Source organism: Engystomops pustulosus, chromosome 2 (assembly GCF_040894005.1).
Source record: "Engystomops pustulosus chromosome 2, aEngPut4.maternal, whole genome shotgun sequence".
Taxonomy (NCBI): Eukaryota; Metazoa; Chordata; class Amphibia; order Anura; family Leptodactylidae; genus Engystomops; species Engystomops pustulosus.
The window spans coordinates 250866609-250888882 of NC_092412.1; the positions used below are offsets into that span (position 1 = coordinate 250866609).

The 22274-nt window shown below is 45.2% G+C and overlaps 1 protein-coding gene across 3 annotated transcripts in view; it reads left to right on the forward strand.

Annotated features, from left to right (window-relative positions):
- The window catches only part of ABCG1 (ATP binding cassette subfamily G member 1), a 58190-nt gene that overhangs the window by 30710 nt on the left and 5206 nt on the right, over window positions 1-22274 (forward strand). For all 3 annotated transcript variants that reach the window (XM_072138826.1, XM_072138828.1, XM_072138827.1), the window contains exons 3-14: window positions 2586-2703; window positions 3033-3165; window positions 4626-4676; window positions 6750-6895; window positions 9390-9513; window positions 10902-11016; window positions 13183-13328; window positions 13453-13554; window positions 15808-15976; window positions 17420-17520; window positions 17736-17894; window positions 20932-21050. In XM_072138826.1, coding sequence (XP_071994927.1) covers window positions 2586-2703; window positions 3033-3165; window positions 4626-4676; window positions 6750-6895; window positions 9390-9513; window positions 10902-11016; window positions 13183-13328; window positions 13453-13554; window positions 15808-15976; window positions 17420-17520; window positions 17736-17894; window positions 20932-21050 — 1483 coding nt within the window. The remainder of the gene's footprint in view (window positions 1-2585; window positions 2704-3032; window positions 3166-4625; window positions 4677-6749; window positions 6896-9389; window positions 9514-10901; window positions 11017-13182; window positions 13329-13452; window positions 13555-15807; window positions 15977-17419; window positions 17521-17735; window positions 17895-20931; window positions 21051-22274) is intronic.

Consider the following 22274-nt stretch of genomic DNA (forward strand, 5'->3'; position numbering starts at 1 on the left):
ATACACGAGCGCGGCGGCGGACATCCTGTGCCGGGGGATTACTGGGATACACATAACTTGTGTCTTTCTGAGGGATGGACAATGGATATAGTGTAGCCCCCAGACATGAGCCGCTCCGAGTATCCCGGGTTCATATGGGGCCCAATATTTAATTAATATGAGGAAATAGTCTACATGGTGTATGAGATGGCAGAAGATGAAGACGCTCCTGACTCCATATTCCACCTGAGGGGGGGGGATTATCTCTTTTTATTAGAAGGTTACTTGACAATAATCTGATCATAAAGTTTCCTCCTCTTGGGATCTACCACAATCATCAAGAGTAGTTTCCCCACAGCACCTCCACTGGAGGAATGAAGTACTGCACCATGTCATGTCTATAGGTTGTCTGTGTAATGTAGGACAGGACAGGTCCTTCATGTCCGAGAGAAGAGATGAGGATCCTGAAGAGAGGACGTCCCTCTATTAAGCCAAAATTCCCTGATAGGGTTATGGATGAAGGTTTTCTAAATCTGACATCTCATTAGAGGTAGAGGAACATTTAGATCCTATATATCTGTACCAGAATTATAGATATACATTGATAAAGCATCTGGAGGACAGGACACATCTGATTGCAATGGGAACCATGTAATACTCTGTCTTGCCTGGGGTAGCGCTGTAAAGAAATTGAATACTTATTTACCACTTCCCTAGTAGGATGCCCCGCCTCTCTTAATAAACCATTCTATCTTGGCCAATAAGATGCATCACCTATCCTGATAAACCATAGCCTCATTCTGAGGTTGCCCCTCCCCTACAGATAAACCCCACCCTACATTGGTCAATAAGGTGCATCTCTCCTCCAGATAAACCACACCCATAATTGGTAGGATGCCCCTCCCCTTCTGATAAACCACACCCTTAATCAGTAGGATACCCCTTCCCTCCTGTTAAACCACACCCTTGATCAGTAGGATACCCCTCCCCTCCTAATAAACCACACCCTTGATCAGTAGGATACCCCTCCCATCCTCATAAACCACACCCTTGATCAGTAGGATACCCCTCCCCTCCTCATAAACCACAACCTTGATCAGTAGGATACCCCTCCCCTCCTGATAAACCACACCCTTGATCAGTAGGATACCCCTCCTCATAAACCACACCCTTGATCAGTAGGATACCCCACCCCCCCTGATAAACCACACCCTTGATCAGTAGGATGCCCCTCCCATCCTCATAAACCACACCCTTGATCAGTAGGATACCCCTCCCCTCCTCATAAACCACACCCTTGATGAGTAGGATACCCTTCCCCTCCTCATAAACCACACCCTTGATGAGTAGGATACCCTTCCCCTCCTCATAAACCACACCCTTAATCAGTAGGATGCTCCCCCTCTCCTCATAAACCACACATTGATCAGTTGGATACCCCTCCCCTCCTTATAAACCACACCCCTGATCAGTAGGATACCCCCCCTCCTTATAAACCACACCCTTGATCAGTAGGATACCCCTCCCCTCCTTATAAACCACACCCTTGATCAGTAGGATACCCCTCCCATCCTCATAAACCACACCCTTGATCAGTAGGATACCCCTCCCCTCTTCATAAACCACAACCTTGATCAGTAGGATACCCCTTCCCTCCTGATAAACCACACCCTTGATCAGTAGGATACCCCTCCTCATAAACCACACCCTTGATCAGTAGGATACCCCACCCCCCCTGATAAACCACACCCTTGATCAGTAGGATGCCCCTCCCATCCTCATAAACCACACCCTTGATCAGTAGGATACCCCTCCCCTCCTCATAAACCACACCCTTGATGAGTAGGATCCCCTTCCCCTCCTCATAAACCACACCCTTGATGAGTAGGATACCCTTCCCCTCCTCATAAACCACACCCTTAATCAGTAGGATGCTCCCCCTCTCCTCATAAACCACACATTGATCAGTTGGATACCCCTCCCCTCCTTATAAACCACACCCCTGATCAGTAGGATACCCCCCCTCCTTATAAACCACACCCTTGATCAGTAGGATACCCCTCCCCTCCTTATAAACCACACCCTTGATCAGTAGGATACCCCTCCCCTCCTGATAAACCACACCCTTGATCAGTAGGATGCTCCACCTCTCATGATAAATCTCCCCCTTGATTAATCAGGATGCTACACCCCTTTCTGCCCCTCCTGATAAATCCCGCCCTTAATTAACCAGAAGGATGCTCCCTCCCCCCTTAAAAATCCTGACAAAGCCCACCCAATATGGTAAATAGGAAGCTCCACCCTTCATGATAAACCCCACCCTACATTGGACAATAGACCCCACCCCTTGTTGCCCTATCAAGCACAGTCTATGTATGTACAGGATGCCCCGCCCCCCTCATTTTCTCAAAAACAACAAAAACAAATCTAAATTTCTTGTAACTTGTGACAAAAATATAAACTTTTGTAATTCCAGGAAACTGCTGTATAACTGATGGTAAATCCCCCCCATTATGTGATTTATTGTGGTGATATTATCTTCTTCTTCCCTCTGTGGTATTTTATATTTTTTGTGATGTTTTTTGATTTTTCTATTTTATCCTCAGGTTATAAAACTCTGCTGAAAGGAATCTCTGGGAAATTTGCTTGTGGAGAACTTGTAGCGATCATGGGTCCCTCGGGGGCTGGGAAGTCGACGCTGATGAACATCCTGGCGGGATACAGGTCAGTCATTAGTGACAGTAAGTGGGCGTGGTTAGTGGATACCCCACCTGCAAGTGGGTGTTACTTGTTGTGTTGAGGGAGGAGCCAAAGGCGGGGTTTAAACACTTGTGGGGTTATGTGTTAGGACCTTTGGTGATAAGTCATGGAGGACCTCAACTACAAAGGTTGGAGGACCTATCATGTGCGTGCAGTTAATGAGGGTGATGTAATACTTAGTTTCACCTGCGGAGGAGCTGTGGGGAAATTGAAAACTTGCTTTTACAAATTCTATTTGATCACGGAGGGTCCCAGAATGCACTGGTAACATGGCTTTGGGATTTGTTTTCCAGAGAGACGGGAATGAAGGGAGAAATCCTCATAAACGGGCAGCCGCGCGACCTGAGGACCTTCCGCAAAGTGTCCTGCTACATCATGCAAGACGACATGTTGTTACCCCATCTCACTGTTCAGGAGGCGATGATGGTAAGTGAGGCAGCACACTCATACTCCAGATTCCTGAGGGTCCGTCAAAGTTTTACCCTTAATTAAAGGGGTCCTGTCAGCAGGTGTGACTGTGTACACTGCAGCCAGTGTTATGTATTGTCCCTGGAGAGATGTGTAGTCATACATTAGTAGCAGCAGTAATGTGAAATATGAATTTATATTCCAGAATTGTAGCAATTAGGACAAGTCCTTACACTGCTGTGCTCTTAGCTCTGTGCATTGAACTGTTCCACATCCATTCTCCTGTGCTCAGAGTAAAGCTGTAACATACACTTGATTGGATAAAACAGCAGTCACTCAGAGCAGAGAGGAGGGGTATGGAGCAATCCCGGGAGCTAAGAGTGCAGCAGTGTGAGGGCACATGGAGAAGCTATAATTCTGCTATATAAATCCATATTTCACAGTCCTGCTGCTACTAATAACAAAGGTATGACTACACATCTCTCAACATGCAATACCTAACACTGGCTGCAGGGAGCACAGAGCACAGCAGTGTGAGGACACATCCACGGTACACTTGGAATAGCAATAAATCCTGATATATAAATCTATATTTCACAGTCCTGCTGCTACTAATAACAAAGGTATGACTACACATCTCTCAACATACAATACCTAACACTGGCTGCAGAGAGCACAGAGCCCAGCAGTGTAAGATCACATCCCCAGTACACTTGGAATAGCAATAAATCCTGATATATAAATGCATATTTCACAGGCCTGCTGCTACTAATAATATATACAAAGGCCTGTTACACATCTGTTCAGGGACAATACATAACACAGGCTGCAAAGAGCACAGAGCACAGCAGTGTGAGAACACACCCCAGTACACTTGGAATAGAAATAAATCCTGATATATAAATGCATATTTCACAGTCCTGCTGCTACTAATAATATATACATAGGCCTGGTTACACATCTCTTCAGGGACAATACATAACACTGGCTGCAGTGAGCACAGAGCACAGCAGTGTGAGATCACATCCCCAGTACACTTGGAATAGCAATAAATCTTGATATATACATGCATATTTCACAATCCTGCTGCTACTAATAATATATACAAAGGCCTGGTTACACATCTCTTCAGGGACAATACATAACACTGGCTACAGAGAACACAGGGCACAGCAGTGTAAGATCACATCCTCAGTACACTTGGAATGGAAATAAATTCTGATACATAAATGCATATTTCACAGTCCTGCTGCTACTAATAACATAGCACAGCAGGGTGAGGACACATCTCCAATTCAGAAGCTACAATTCTGGAATAGAAATCTATGTATCACTTGTGCAAAAGTAGGAGCTTACCCTAAAGGTATGATTACACAACTCTCCAGGAACGGGATAGGGCTATCTTCATACACAGCAGATTGCTTGCTGTGACTGGAAACCAGTTTTGTCCTTCTTAAAGGGGTTGTGTTGTATTGTAGGTCTCTGCTCATCTGAAGCTGCAAGAGAAAGATGAAGGACGGAGAGAGATGGTGAGTTCTTTAGGTTCTTTACAGCAGTTACTCAGAGCAGCTCAATGGACAGATCTAATTGAACAGCAGTGTGAGGATACTCCATACCAATTTAGGGTATATAAAACTCTTATGGGATGGCCAGTATATAATACCCTGTAACTCTACAACTATCCGGTCTCCTCTCATCTACAGATTCTCTTCAGGGTCAGGGATTATTTCTCTTACAGGAGCCCCCCACTCCCTACTTCTCTCCTTATTCATTGATGAACATCAGTTATAGTGAGAACTGTAGGGTTTTAGGACCCTGTAGACATCAGCAGAGAATAATGGGGCACATTTATAAAACTAAAACTATCCCCAAAAATAAAAAAAATTGGTGAAATGTCTATGTCTATAATCCAAAGCGTCTTTGTAGCTCATAGCAACCAATCACAGAGCAGCTTTCATATCATATTCAGCTTTAGAGAATTTAAAGCTGCTCTGTGATTGGTTGTTATGAGTAACAAAGACATTTTCATACAATTCAATTCAGATTTCGAATTCAGAATGTTTGGGATTTGTCACACACTAAATCACTGTGGACCTATAGTCCAGGTTCAAACGATCCCTCTGAACCTTTCATGATGATGAATGACTTTCTAGAGTTGTACAAAAACTTCAGCGATGGTCAGCTGAATGTACGACATTACCCCAGTGGGGCCTGACCGCAGTTTGGGGGGCAGCTGGATTCCCAGGGACCGGAGGGGCTGGCTGTTGTTGCAGCCTAGTGCCAGGTTATGTCACAGAGGTTTGGTCCCAGAGAACAGGCCTCGTTCATGCCCCTCAAGGCCAGCAGGGGGATGCAAACAGAGGGGGAGGTCGCAATATGGATAAGGGTTACTTGTAGGTGGTAATAGACTACCCCCGGCAGATGGTAAAGGTGAGGCCCGTGGTGTTAGTGGCAACAACCAACGATCACATTGGAGATAGTAATCTTGAAGTAAATACAGTCGGTCCCCTACTTAAGGACACCCGACTTACAGACGACCCATAGATACAGACGGACCCCTCTGCCCACTGTGACCTCTGGATGTTACTATAGTCCCAAATTGCAATAATCAGCTTAAAAGTATCTGTAATGAAGCTTTATTGATAATCCTTGGTCCCATTACAGCAAAAAAAATGTTAAACTCCAATTGTCACTGGGGAAAAAAAAAATTTGACTGGATCTACAATTATAAAATATACAGTTCTGACTTACATACAAATTCAACTCAAGAACAAACCTATGGACCCTATCTTGTACGTAACCCGGGGACTGCCTGTAACTCAGTTTCTTTAATGGCACAGAGTCCAAAACAGCAGCAGTTAATGAGCTGGGAGGCGGTCCTTCCTGCAGGAAACACAAGGTGGGGGATTGGTCGGCTGTGGTGATGATGCTACTGTTCTAACAAAGGAATTTTTTAGTACCTCAGCCCTAGTCCAGTGGTAACAAAGTTGGCTAGTAGGAGCCAGGCTGGCTCTGCTGCTTGGGCAACAATCTGTGTGCAGAGATAAAAGCAAAAGACTCAGAAATCCAGACAGAGAAATAATTTATAGACTCACTGTTCTGGGAATTTTCCAGCACACCAATCACCAGCTTGGGATTCTGCAAGAAAGATAACAAATGTTTCAAGATATCACATGTTAACCCTTCAGTAATAAGCAGATTATTCTGCAATTTGGCAGTGGGTGGCAGCAAAGGATAGCTATTGGATAGATGTCAAATATGGGGAAATCCAGTCTTAAAGGGAAAGGAAAATTAAAGGTGGCATGTAAGAGCTGGTTAGACCCTCTGCAGCCATCCAAGAAACTAACTGGAGCAAATCATAGTGATGACCAGACCAGCAGGACATTATAGATGACTCTGGAAAGGTCCCAAGCCAAGGCCATCCATATCCATTCCTGGGTTCCCTGTCTTGGACTCAAAGTAATGGGGCACTTAAGACAATGGCTGGTCCTCTGATATCAGTCTGACTAAAGGGATTGGCTTCTACGAGATTTTGGGATAGATGTTTAGTACAGACCCTCTCATGAAGACCACCTCACCCAACATCTTCCATCTCATTTCAGGTGAAGGAGATCCTGACGGCGCTGGGATTGTTGTCCTGTGCAGACACCAGGACCGGATGCCTCTCGGGGGGTCAGAGGAAGCGATTGGCGATCGCTCTGGAACTGGTCAACAATCCCCCCGTGATGTTCTTCGATGAACCCACCAGGTAGGACCCGGAAAACTTGAAATCAGCTTGTAACACCAGGTTTAAGCAATTGTTTTTGTAATCCTCTGTCTTTAGGATAGGGGGCAACAATCAGAGTGGTGGGGACACACACACACAGATCATGAGAATGGAGATCTCCTTCTCGCTAATTGAATGATGTAGCAGATGTTTTCTACTGCTCCATTCAATACTATGAAAGTGTCCCAAAAAAATTGCTGAGCACAGCACTCAGGTATCTGGCAATGACATGAATTCCGGAGATACCTGAGCGGCATGCTCTGCAATTTCAGAACTCGATCTCATGCTTCATCACTTGCTAAAAGGAGACTCCCATTCTTGCGATTGTCCCCCCTCAGAATGTTATCCCCTATCCAAAGAAACAGTTGGTACAATCCCTTTAAGACCCAACACAATGATAGTCAAAGTCATCTGCCTTAGAGGGTTTTTTTTTCTGATCTCAAAACTAGTAATAACCAATCTATGCTAGGTGGGGGTGCGATTTTTGGAGCTGAACAGCCCCCGTAAAGCCAGTCTTGTTATAGATCGACCCAGGGGGCAAATGCCCTGCCCATAAAATGCAATGCATGACAGGAATACTAACCCTATCCGGGTCCTTCACAGCCACTGGGGGCAACTAATATTAGCGGAAAGGGTAAGGAACGTCCCTTTAAATGAATCATATGAGCCCAATTCCATCTGGATCCCTGACATGAGCACTGCCTGTGTAGTCCTGATGGGCGGCCCCCGGGGTGGTGGTGGTGGTGGTGGGTGTGGTGGTGCACCGATCTGCACATGAGTCACATGAAGATGTTTATCAGATTTCTCTATCCATGTTTTTTTCGGCCATTTGTCGTCTCCATCGAGGCGTCTTAGTCGTGTTCCTTCAGAACGTGGATGGAGAAAACTTATAATCTTTTAATCTGTCAACTTTTAATTAAATCAGTCATCATGAAAATGGGTCAGGGGAAGCTCTGCGCTTGTCTTACGGCTTTACTCCGTAGCGTGTTCTATATTTGTAGATCCAAGGCCGGATAAAGACTCACAGGGACCCCGGAGAGATTGTAGTACAGACCTCCCTCTTGTCTTTCTCTGTATTTGGCAGGAATGATTCATGGAACTGCTTAAAGGGGAAGTCCCAATGTATAAAGTGATGGTAGATATGGCTAGGGCAATAGGGCAGGCTATCGTTGTACGATTCGGGGTTCAAATTTGCAGGACCACCACCGAACCTGATCATAAAGAGTTTGTAACATTGACTCAGTCGATGTTTTTGTCTGTAAAGCGGAACCTAGTTACACAATGGGGCAGATTTACTTACCCGGTCCATTCGCGATCCAGCAGCGCGTTCTCTGCGCTGGATTCGGGTCCGGCCGGGATTTATTAAGGCAGTTCCTCCGACGTCCACCAGGTGGCGCTGCTGCGCTAAAATTCCCTGGAACGCACTGGAATACACCGGGCCGGGCTGAGTGAAAGTAAGTGCAAGCTCCGCGACAGATTTTTTTTTTTAAATGCTGCGGTTTTTCCGAATCCATCGGGTTTTCGTTCGGCCACGCCCCCCGATTTCCGTCGCGTGCATGCCAGCGCCGATGCGCCACAATCCAATCGCGTGCGCCAAAATCCCGGGGCAATTCAGGGGAAATCGGCGCAAATCGGAAATATTCGGGTAACACGTCGGGAAAACGCAAATCGGGCCCTTAGTAAATGACCCCCATAGTGTAGAAAAACTTCACATAGAAGGATCAGTTAGGTCGGACCCTCAGCAATCATGAAATGATGACATATCCTAGTAATAACCAAAGAAGTTGCCGAAGCCATAGGTGTTCACCTGTACAGGGCTCTGGACTTCAATGTGACAAGGACATCAGGTTACTAGCCTTGGAAACAGCTGTGGGTCAAGAGGTGCGGGTGCAGTGAGTAGTCAGGGACAAGCCAAGGTCAGGGTTAATGGGACACATTTATGGATAATCAGACAGTCTGATGGTCAGGGCAGGCAGCATGGGCTTGGAGGACTAGTCAGGGAGGTCTCAGGACCGCAGCAGGAGACGCGTAGTAGTGGGACAAGTCAAGGGTAGGACACAGGAGACAATCAGCAAGTAGGAGGCAGGAGACTGGATATCTTCAATGGTTACCTGCAAGCCAGAAGCCTTCATGTTCTGGTAGCTTCTCCTAGGTTGCTTTAATTGACCAGAACGGCCACGGAAAAGTGCTAGGATCATGTGTTGACCCTTTAAGAAGATGGGGGACCGGGCATACAACAAGCAGGCTCAGAGAGCCATATCATACATCCATATAGAGTCTAAATAAAGTAACATGCAATAGTTTATACATGTAATACTGTAATATAGCGCTTGATAAAGCCGCCATATAGTGCTCAGACACTGCCACTACATAGAGCCCACATACAAGCAGTTCGGTATCACCTTTATTATGCTGTCACCTTAGTTTTTACTCTGAATATACATTATTGCAGTGATTGTTTTCCTCTCCTCTATAGTGGGCTGGACAGCTCCTCCTGCTTTCAGGTCGTCTCACTAATGAAATCTTTGGCTCAAGGAGGCCGGAATATAATCTGCACCATTCACCAGCCCAGTGCCAAGCTTTTTGAGCTCTTTGATCAGGTGAGTTACATCTCTCAGATCCCTGTCGCGTCAGTAAGAGGAGGAGTCTAGATCATGTTTACTCCTCCCATGAGGAAATAGATTCAGCCAATCAGAGATAGTTCTTTCTTATTCACCAGCCCCAGAGGAGCCCAGGCCCGCCCCATGTGGACCAAACACCCCTGTATAACCTTAAACCAAAATAATATTCAAAATACTCAATATTGGGTATTTTCTTTCTCAAATATATGCAATAATAACTTGGAGGATGTGTCTTGTAGTTCTTCTGGTGTTTCCTCAATGATGCAGGATTTTGAAAAAGGCTGTAAATTCCAAGTTGTTCTTTTGTGGGATTACCAATATCCTATTCTAAATGGAAAGTGTTAATTTAAATAAACTTCCCCTTTAATAGATCATCTATGTCTTCTCAAAAAGGGTTTTTCTTCTTTTGTGGAACTTTTTCTATTAATCAGCATGACATGTCTAGTGCCTTGATTTTAGTTTGGACTATGTAATACCGTATTTACCCTGCGGGGGAGCTGTTGGGAAATTGAACACATGCTGTCAAAATGTAAAGATTAGACCTCATAGCTTTTGATTGGTTTATTACCATTACTACTAAGTGTCACCCTTCTTTTAAGGTGTTTCCCTCACATCCCCATAAAATCAACTTTGTTATCATACCTGGCATACAGCCAGATCCAGCAGCGAGTCAGAGGGGGCATGTCCTGCTTGCCCGAGTCCATTGCCCCTTCCCTATGTCCCATTATCACCATTCAGCACTGCATGTCATGTGACCAGAGTGATGTCATCTAAGGTCCTTTACCCACTAACATTTTCAAAGTTTTCCCCATGTATGTATCTGATCACAGCAGACTCCATGGAGAATGGGGAGGAGTAGAAGTCCATGGAGGTACACTGTGATTTTATGTGATCAGATGCATAAAAGAGGTAGATTTTTCAAATGTTGGTGGGTAAAAGATCTTAGGTGACATCACCCTGGTCACATGAAGTGCTGAATAGTAAGAAGGAGTCATGCGACATGGGGAGGAGCTGCTGGAATCTTTTGAATGGAAAATGATTCTCCATTGGACTTTATGGCAGGTAAGATAACAAACTTGATTTTTTAGGGATGTGAGGGAAACATCTTTTAGCATTTAGTTAATAGGGATCAGTGGGAACCTGTCACTAGCTGTATATGTGAGAAATGTGGTGACAGGGTCCCTATATGTTTAATAAAATATGTTTTTTTAAAAACTTTTCCTTTAAGAACGAATAAACAAAATATATACAATCATTCTTTTCCATCTACAGAATAGTTAAACCTGATGAGCACTTCCTAGTATTCTATTCCAGTAAAGCTGCAGAACAGATAACATTACACGTTCCTCTCTCCTTTTCATACGCAGCTTTATGTACTAAGCCAGGGACAATGCATCTACCGTGGGAAAGTGTCAAATCTTGTTCCATACTTGCGGGTTCTAGGATTAAACTGCCCGACCTATCACAACCCGGCCGACTTCAGTGAGTATAAAACATTCTAGAATATTCACTGCCCCTCTGTGTAGTCAGATAATGGGCCCTGTGTATCAACCAGAATCTATCCACTTGTGACAGAACTACTGCTCTCATCATGCAGGGAGTATGGGGGTGATGATAGCAGACCAGGAGCAGAGCAGAAAAAGCAGTCCCCCAAAAAATCCTCGCCCCTGGGCATCTTTAAAAGGATCTAAAACCTGATTAAAGTACCGACAACATTACTAATAGTATCCTCACATAGCACCAAAGATCACGGACCCCCTATGACTGACACTACACAGGCCGACGCTGCCTCACACACTGTGACACAGACATCTAAGTGATATCTAGTACCTCACAGGTGACTATTTGCTCCATCATGACGATTTCCCCTGTCCATGACAATCACTGTTGAATTCACGGCCAGATGTCTTCACCCCCACACCGCGCCTATAAAAATACAGCCACACTGCGCTCCTAAGTAGTATATATCCCAAACTACACTGTTTAATATACAGCCCCCTAATAATTTAATACATAATGTCACCCTAATAAATGCATATACTTAACAGCACACTAATTAACTTATATACAAACAACAATTAAACTATATACAGAACCACTTTTACATAGAGATGGAACATCCAACTTTAATTGTATACTAAAAAATGCCCCCTTTTATTTAAGATCTGACCCCCATATACAATCCACCCAGTTAAGCAATATACAGTAACCCATCAACCCCCCCACCACCACCAGTTCAATTAATATCCATCCCCCCATAAAAAGTCTCCTCCACCCCCAGTTTAGTTATATAAAATACTCATTTATAGAGACCCCCACTCTAATATTAACCCTGGGAACCATAGTGAGTCATCACCCGCCCGGTTTTGTCATATATATAGAGCCCAATAATATAACCTCCCCCCCCATTTAGTTGTTATCCGGCCCCAACATTTAAACCTCCCTCTCCTTTTTTATGACATGCAGCCCCCCCACAAGTGATTATTTTATTAACAATATGGCCAGTTTTATTAATTGTGCTTCGTTGTGAAGTATTTCAAGCAGTTTATAACATTTCTGCTTTTCTTGCTATATATAACAATATTGAAAAAAATGCTATCAGTACAGACGGTCCCCTACTTAAGAACACTCGACTTACATACGACCCCTAGTTACAAACGGACCTCTGGATATTGGTAATTTATTATACTTTAGTCCTAGGCTACAATAAACAGCTATAACAGTTATCACAGGCGTCTGTAATGAGGCTTTATTGTTACTCCTGGTTCTTATGACAATCCAACATTTTTAAAATCCAATTGTCACAGAGACCAAAAAAGTTCTGGCTGGGATTACAATGACAAAATATACAGTTCCGACTTACATACAAATTCAACTTAAGAACAAACCTACAGACCCTATCTTGTATGTAACCCGGGGACTGCCTGTATTTTCCTTATTATGTGGTTTGTTATCGCCCTCTAGTGGCCAAATACTAAAAGACCAGAGAGTGTAAGATCCTCCTGCAGTGTAAATTGTTTAGGTTGTTACTGCCTCACAGGTTTTTCCCACCCGACAGGGCCGGCGCCAGCACTGGGCATTCCTGGGCAAATTCTGGGGCCCAGAGCTGCTGGGGGTGGGGGGTGTGAGGGGGGCTTATATAAAATAACCATGAGGAGGGCTGTTTGGTGTGATAAGTTAGGGAATATTTTAGGAAACAGGAGACTGTTTCAGTTTCCGAATTTTTATTGCTGCTGCGTTAGTTCACTGCAAAGGGGTCCATTGAGGCTCTGTCGCCCAGGGGCCTACTGATACCTGGAGTCAACCCTGCTACCTAACCATGTATAATTTCTCATAGATAAGTGGAGGGTGCGGCCTTACAGACGATTTTTTTTTAGTAACTGTTGTGATGAATCTGTTGCATCTTTCCATTTTGTCTAAATTTGCTGTTGTATCTGCTTTGCATCCCCTGTGCAGACCTAGGAGTCCTCATACTAACAGTAGGGTCAGACTACACAATGTTTGTTCGTAGTCTGTTACCATGGAAACACATAGGTTTACAATATTTACAAAAAAGTGCAAGGTCACATTCCATAGAGATGCCTTGTATTGTAGTAGCGGAGTGATACTATGAACCGTAACTATGTCCTACGCCCTCCTCACCCGCAGTCATGGAAGTGGCCTCTGGAGAGTACGGAGACCAGAACCCCCGACTCGTAAGAGCCGTTCAGGAGATGTGCGGGAGCGATCTGAAGAGGGACCATTGTGGGGAGACCGAGCCTAACCCCTTTCTGTGGCACCAACCATCGGATGAGGTAAACAAAGACTCCTGGGTCTCTCTAAATATGAATATCAATGTTTCTGTTCAGTGACAGCTAGCAGAGATCTTACAAAAAGATTTTGTCATTGTTTTTTTTTTCTGACACGCTCTCCTTACAGGACTCGTCCCCAACAGAAGGTTGTCACAGCTTCTCTGCCAGCTGCCTCACCCAGTTCTGTATCCTGTTCAAGAGGACGTGTCTCAGCATCATGAGGGACTCTGTAAGTCCTCCTGTCAGAGGATGAGGACATCATATGTATTAGAATATAAACCCATCCCTTAAGAGAAAAGTTTTTTTGTGTCGCTGATTTCCTTGTGCGGCAGGTTGACAACCAATACCTCCGCCATTTATCCTACTATTCCCTTGTGAGGCAGGGTGACAACCAAAATGGCCGCTATTCATGCAGCCGTGTTTATGTGAGGGTGGGTGACAACCAATATGGCCGCCATTTATCTTTCCATCTGACAACTTATATGCAGCCGTTTTCTAGTCAACGACAACTAGATGACAGCTGTTTTCTGGACAACCAACATGGCCGCCATTGTTTCCTAATAAGGCAGGAAGACAACCAATATGGCCACCATCATGAAGCTGTTTAAAGTCACCATTGTTTATGCTATTTCCTAAGGGGGTAGGAGGACAACCAATATGGTCGCCAACCATGTGCCTGTTTCTAGTCAGGGTGGAAGTAATATGGCCACCATTTCTGTTGCTATTCTCTAGTGAGGCTGGAGGACAACCAATATGGATGATTTTTAAGCCATTTTTCCCTACTAAGGTAGTAATGGCCTAATTTTATGTTGCTATTTCCAAGTGAGACAGGATGACACAGCCCATATGGCCGCCATTCATGAAGCAGTTCCTAGTTGTAATGGGTGACAACCAATATGGCTGCTATTTTTTATGTTTTTTCCTAATTAGGTGAGAGGACTAACAATATGGTAGCCATTTTGATGCTATTTCTTAATGGAGCAAAAAGACAACCATATGGCTGCCATTCATGCAGCTGTTTTCTAGTCAGTATGGGTGACAACCAATATGGCTGTCATTTTTTCTATAGTGAGGCTGGAGGACAACCAATATGGCTGCCATTTTGTATGATATTACCTTATGGGGCGGGAGGGCAACCAATATGGCTGCCATTTTGATGCTATTTCCTAATGCAGAACCAATGTGACCACTATTCCTGCAGCTGTGTCCAGTCAAAGTGGACGACAACTAATATGGCCGCCATTTCTGCTGCTATTTCCTAGTCAGGCTGGGGGGCAACCGATATGGCTGCTAATTATGCCATTTTTACCTAATAAAGCAGGTTGACAACTAATATGGTCATAATTTCTGCTGCTCCTAATGAGACTGGAGGAAATCCAATATGGCTATCATTCATCATGCTGTTTCTAGTCAGTATACATGACAACCAACATGTCCGCCATTTTATATAGTGAGGCTGGAGGACATCCAATATGGCTGCCATTTTATATAGTGAGGCTGTAGGTCAACCAGTATGGCTCCCTGTCATTTATTAAGCTGTTGCTAGACAGTATGGGTGACAACCAACATGTCCGCCATTTTATATAGTGAGGCTGGAGGACACCCAATATGGCTGCCACCTTGTCTTTCACACTGGTTATTACCCAGCTTTTCCATCGCAACGATTGCAATGCTATGCCCCGCCCCTTTCACCTAGTGCGATGCAACGTATTAGTCTTACCCGGAGTGTCCCTTTAAGCCGCCCTCCAGGTTGACTTGAACAAGAATTGTCTATTTTTGAAATGTATTGTCTTGACTTTTTAAAAATAATACACATGGACCTCAGTTTCCATGACGACAGGAGCGATTTTCCGTGATTAGCGTGCGGAGAACATGATAAGTAGGGTTATTATAATCATCTGAAAGGCAACAATCAATAGGAAAGTGACCTTTACTGGGAAATCTGGGAACAACACAAGAATAAGGCTCCGCAGGTGTGCTATTATATGATTTATGTCAGTCCCTGGGAATGGGGGGGTTCTGATAACCCCATCAGGTCATAGGTCACCTCTACAAATCAGATGATTAAGGACTTAGGTAAAAAAAAATTCCTGCTGATTTGTGTTGGAAATTATAACTTTCCCATTCAACTGCACAATAGTACTCTACTGCAATAAGGTCATCATAAACTGCAAAATGCATCAAATAGTGCACACTCAGCGCCATATAGTGCACACCCAGCGCCATATAGTGCACACCCAGCGCCATATAGTGCACACCCAGCGCCATATAGTGCACACCCAGCGCCATATAGTGCACACCCAGCACCATATGGTGCACACCCAGCGCCATATGGTGCACACATGCCATTCCCATACAGTGTTAAGCATTGAACACATATAGCAAGACAATTCTATCACACAGTGCCTACATACAGTACACACCTACCTCTCTCACATTGTGCCTATATAAAAGGTTTATGCAGTGAACATGTCTTACTCAGGTGCTGACCCACTTACGTATCACATCCCACATTGGCATCGGGATCCTCATAGGATTACTCTACCTGGGGATCGGGAACGAGGCTAAGAAGGTCCTGAGTAACTCCGGCTTCCTCTTCTTCTCCATGCTCTTCTTGATGTTCGCAGCTCTCATGCCGACTGTCCTCACGTGTGAGTATCCGCCACGGGCCACAGGATTTACTCCACAAACATGAATTGCGAGTATTACGTTTTCCTAAGTTTTTGATACAGAACTGTGAGAAATGAGTGAATCCTGATGATCGTGGTGATCACAACAGCGGGAGAGGAGTGTGCTGCTCTTGTAGGAGAAAGTGACCTGTTTACTCTTGGGATGTGGATAATGGGGAGACAGGAGCGTCACAATAATGTGAGGAGGGGACAGAGATAATGAGCAGGGTATCCAGCAGCACAGAGGGTTTCAGTAGAGGAGTGTGCTGCTCTTGTAGGAGAAAGTGACCTGTTTTTACTCCTGTGATGATAGAGAGGACAGGGTAATGTCATGATGTGAGGAGGGAAATAGAGACCACTGGGAGGCTATAAACTAAGAGTTACATTGTGGATGGAGAAGTGACCACAGCAGCAGAGAGGATATCAGGAGATGAGTGTGTTGATTTTGGGGAAGGCAGTGACCTGTACATTCATGTGATGATTTAACTGGCTTAGTGTCTGGAGGGGAATGGAGACAAGTTGGAGTTCATAGATTGAGCTGTACATAGTAGTAGTAGGGTACACAGCTGCACAGAGTGTTTCAGGAGATGAGTGTGTTGATTTTGGGGAAGGCAGTGACCTGTCCATTCAAGTGATGATGTTAATAAGAGGGGGTGTAGTGCCATGACGTGAGAGGTGAACAGGTGGAAGGACAAAGACTTGATGGTAACACAGTAGACGGAGAGAGTACACAGCAGCACAGAGTATCTCAGGAGATGAGGGTGTTGATTTTAGGGAAGGCAGTGACCTGTCCATTCATGAAATAATGTTTGTGCGGACAGATCTCCTGCCATAATGAGAAAGGGGAACGAGGGGAAGTACAAAGATTAAGGGTAACATGGTAAAAGAAGCTGCAGCACGGATGAGATGAGTGTGTTGATTTTGCGGAAGGCAGTGACCTGTCCATTCATGTGATTATTTAAGTGACTTAGTCATAATGTCAGGAGGGGAATGGAGACAAGTTGGGGTTCATAGATTGAGTTGTACATAGTAGTAGGGCACCCAGCTGCGCAGAGTGTTTCAGGAGATGAGTGTGTTGATTTTGTGGGAGGTAGTGACCTGTCCATTCATGATGATGTTACTAGAGACGGTGGTAAAGCCAAGACTTGAGGAGGGGAATATAGACAAGTAGGTAACAGGCTGAGAGTTTTATAGCAGAAGGAGCAGGCTATCCAGCAGCACAGAGTATTTCAGGAGAGTGTTGATTTTGTTGGAGGCAGTGACCTGTCCACAGGACTGCAGCTTTGTCATGATGTTGGAGGACAATGGGAAGTGTCAGACTGACACTTAGGGCCCATCACAGCGCAGAGGATTTCAGGAAATCACTGCTTACAATCATATGTGTGAGCGGGCGAGCAGGAATTATTTTCTCTTTTGTTCTTGCAGTTCCTCTTGAGATGGGAGTTTTCCTTAGAGAACATCTCAACTACTGGTACAGTCTGAAGGCGTATTACCTGGCCAAGACCATGGCCGACGTCCCCTTCCAGGTAACGTGTGGGTGACATCGGGGTCCTAGAGTTACACATTCACAGCAGCACAGATGATTTCAGAAGATGATTCCGGTGATGATAACATTGAGAACAAGTTTCATGGCCTCCCACAGTATTCTCTCCTGAAATACTCTGCACTGCTGGGGAAACAGCTTCACCCACTACCTACCTCTCAGACACAACAGATGTGATTTTCTTCTCCTTTCTCTCAGATTATGTTCCCGGTGGCGTACTGCAGCATCGTGTACTGGATGACGTCACAGCCATCCGACGCCCTAAGATTCGTCTTATTCTCGGCTCTGGGGACAATGACGTCACTGGTGGCCCAGTCCTTAGGACTTCTGATAGGTGCAGCATCCACCTCCTTACAGGTACATGGAGTAGATACTGAATACACTTCTCTGCTCCTCCACTAGGGGGCGATATATACACACCATAACAATTAATGTATAATTATACAGCAGTACTGTAATGTTAACATTATCATCTTAATTGCACACATTTGAGAAAGGACTCTAAAAGAGACCCCAGACCAGACCCTCTAAACACATAAAGGCCCCAAACTAGACCCCTTAAATAAATACAGAACCATCACCAGACCCTCTAAACACATAGAGACCCAACACCAGACCCTCAAAACACGTGGAGACCCAGCATTAGACCCTCTAAGCACATAGAGAACCAACACCAGACCCTCTAAGCACATAGAGACCCAACACCAGACCCTCTAAACCAATAGAAAGCCAAAACCAGACCCTCTAAACACATAGAGACCCAACAGCAGAACCTCTAAACACATAGAGAACCGAAACTAGACCATATAAACAAATAAAGAACCATCACCAGACCCTCTAAACACATAGAGACCCAACACCAAACCCTTAAAACACGTGGAGACCCAGCATCAGACCCTTAAACACATAGAGACCCAACACCAGACCCTCTAAACACCTAGAGACCCAACACCAGACCCTCTAAACACATAGAGACCCAACACCAGACCCTCTAAACACATAGAGACCCAACACCAGACCCTCTAAGCACATAGAGACCCAACAGCAGAACCTCTAAACACATAGAGACCCAACACCAGACCCTCTAAACACATAGAGACCCAACAGCAGACCATCTAAACACATAGAGACCCAACACCAGACCCTCTAAACACATAGAGACCCAACAGCAGAACCTCTAAACACATAGAGACCCAACAGCAGAACCTCTAAACACATAGAGACCCAACACCAGACCATCTAAACACATAGAGACCCAACACCCGACCATCTAAACACATAGAGACCCAACACCAGACCATCTAAACACATAGAGACCCAACAGCAGACCATCTAAACACATAGAGACCCAACACCAGACCATCTAAACACATAGAGACCCAACACCAGACCATCTAAACACATAGAGACCCAACACCAGACCATCTAAACACATAGAGACCCAACAGCAGACCATCTAAACGCATAGAGACCCAACACAAGACCCCCTAAACACCTAGAGACCAACACCCGACCCTCTAAGCACATAGAGACCACACAGCAGAACCTCTAAACACATAGAGAGCGGAAACTAGACCATCTAAACACATAGAGACCCAACAGCAGAACCTCTAAACCCATAGAGACCCAACACCAGACCCTCTAAACACATAGAGACCCAACACCAGACCATCTAAACACATAGAGACCCAACAGCAGAACCTCTAAACACATAGAGACCCAACACCAGACCCTCTAAACACATAGAGGCCCAACACCAGACCATCTAAACACATAGAGACCAACACCAGACCCTCTAAACACATAGAGACCCAACACCAGACCCTCTAAACACATAGAGACCCAACACCAGACCATCTAAACACATAGAGACCCAACACCAGACCATCTAAACACATAGAGACCCAACACCAGACCCTCTAAACACATAGAGACCCAACACCAGACCCTCTAAACACATAGAGACCCAACACCAGACCCTCTAAACACATAGAGACCCAACACCAGACCATCTAAACACATAGAGACCAACACCAGACCCTCTAAACACATAGAGACCCAACACCAGACCATCTAAACACATAGAGACCCAACAGCAGACCATCTAAACACATAGAGACCCAACACCAGACCATCTAAACACCTAGAGACCCAACACCAGACCATCTAAACACCTAGAGACCCAACACCAGACCCTCTAAACACATAGAGACCCAACACCAGACCCTCTAAACACCTAGAGACCCAACACCCGACCCTCTAAACACATAGAGACCCAACACCAGACCCTCTAAACACATAGAGACCAACACCAGACCATCTAAACACATAGAGACCAACACCAGACCATCTAAACACATAGAGACCAACACCAGACCATCTAAACACATAGAGACCAACACCAGACCCTCTAAACACATAGAGACCCAACACCAGACCCTCTAAACACCTAGAGACCCAACACAGACCCTCTAAGCACATAGAGACCCAACACCAGACCCTCTAAACACATAGAGACCCAACAGCAGAACCTCTAAACCCATAGAGACCCAACACCAGACCCTCTAAACACATAGAGACCCAACACCAGACCATCTAAACACATAGAGACCCAACAGCAGAACCTCTAAACACATAGAGACCCAACACCAGACCCTCTAAACACATAGAGACCCAACACCAGACCCTCTAAACACATAGAGGCCCAAGACCAGACCATCTAAACACATAGAGACCAACACCAGACCCTCTAAACACATAGAGACCCAACACCAGACCCTCTAAACACATAGAGACCCAACACCAGACCATCTAAACACATAGAGACCCAACACCAGACCATCTAAACACATAGAGACCCAACACCAGACCATCTAAACACATAGAGACCCAACACCAGACCCTCTAAACACCTAGAGACCCAACACAGACCCTCTAAGCACATAGAGACCCAGCACCAGACCCTCTAAGCACATAGAGACCCAACACCAGACCCTCTAAACACATAGAGACCCAACAGCAGACCATCTAAACACATAGAGACCCAACAGCAGACCATCTAAAGGTGCCTCATCTAATGGAGAACCCAGACTGGACCTTCTAGAAGAAAGGTACCCAAAATAAATCCAGACCCAAGACCAGATCTGATAAATTCGGCCCCCAGGTCACACTGTAAATTAGAGACCTCAGACTAAACCTGCTACTCACCAGGTCAGGTCTCTTATCAGACTCTTAGATCGGATTCCAGAATAAACCATAAAAAATGCTGACCCGACACCAGACCTCCTATATACAAAAATCATGACAAAAACACACTAAAAACTAGCACAAAACAATAGAGCACCTTCAGAACCGCACATTATGCCTCTAATACTGAAGCCCCTTTCTCCCTCAGGTGGCGACGTTTGTGGGTCCGGTGACAGCGATCCCGGTGCTGCTCTTCTCTGGATTCTTTGTCAGCTTTGACACCATTCCTGGCTATCTCCAGTGGATGTCCTACATGTCATATGTCAGGTAGGTGATTCCTCCTCATGATTTAGGGGATGTGACTGATGACATATGAAGGGGTCCCAAAGATCCAAGTTTATTATGGGATGGGCTTAAGTCCTGATGACATAGGGATGGGTCAGATGATAGAGGGGCCAGTCCTCACGATATAGAAGATGTGTCTGATGACATAGGGAATGGGTCTGAGGATATAGGGAATGGGTCTGAGGATATAGGGAATGGGTCTGATGACATAGGGAATGGGTCTGAGGATATAGGGAATGGGTCTGATGACATAGGGAATGGGTCTGATGATATAGGGGCCAGTCCTCACGATATAGAGGATGTGTCTGATGATATAGGGGTGGGCCTGATGATATAGGGGTTAGTCCTGATGATGTAGGGGAGTGCCTGATGACATAGGGGATGGGCCTGATGACATAGGGGATGGGCCTGATGATATAGGGGCCAGTCCAGATGACATAGGGGATGGGCCTGATGATATAGGGGCCAGTCCAGATGATATAGGGAATGGGTCTGAGGATATAGGGAATGAGTCTGAGGATATAGGGAATGGGTCTGATGATATAGGGAATGGGTCTGATGATATAGGGAATGGGTCTGATGACATAGGGAATGGGTCTGATGACATAGGGAATGGGTCTGATGACATAGGGAATGGGTCTGATGATATAGGGGCCAGTCCTCACGATATAGAAGATGTGTCTGATGACATAGGGAATGGGTCTGAGGATATAGGGAATGGGTCTGATGATATAGGGAATGGGTCTGATGACATAGGGAATGGGTCTGAGGATATAGGGAATGGGTCTGATGACATAGGGAATGGGTCTGATGATATAGGGGCCAGTCCTCACGATATAGAGGATGTGTCTGATGATATAGGGGTGGGCCTGATGATATAGGGGTTAGTCCTGATGATGTAGGGGAGTGCCTGATGACATAGGGGATGGGCCTGATGACATAGGGGATGGGCCTAATGATATAGGGGATGGGCCTGATGATATAGGGGATGGGCCTGATGATATAGGGGCCAGTCCAGATGATGTAGGGGTGGGCCTGATGATATAGGGGATGGGTCAGATGATAGAGGGGCCAGTCCTCATGATATAGGGAATGGGTCAGATGACATAGGGAATGGGTCTGATGATATAGGGCCCAATCCTGATGACGTAGGGGTGGGCCTGACGATATAGGGGATGGGGATGATGATATAGGGGGCCAGTCCAG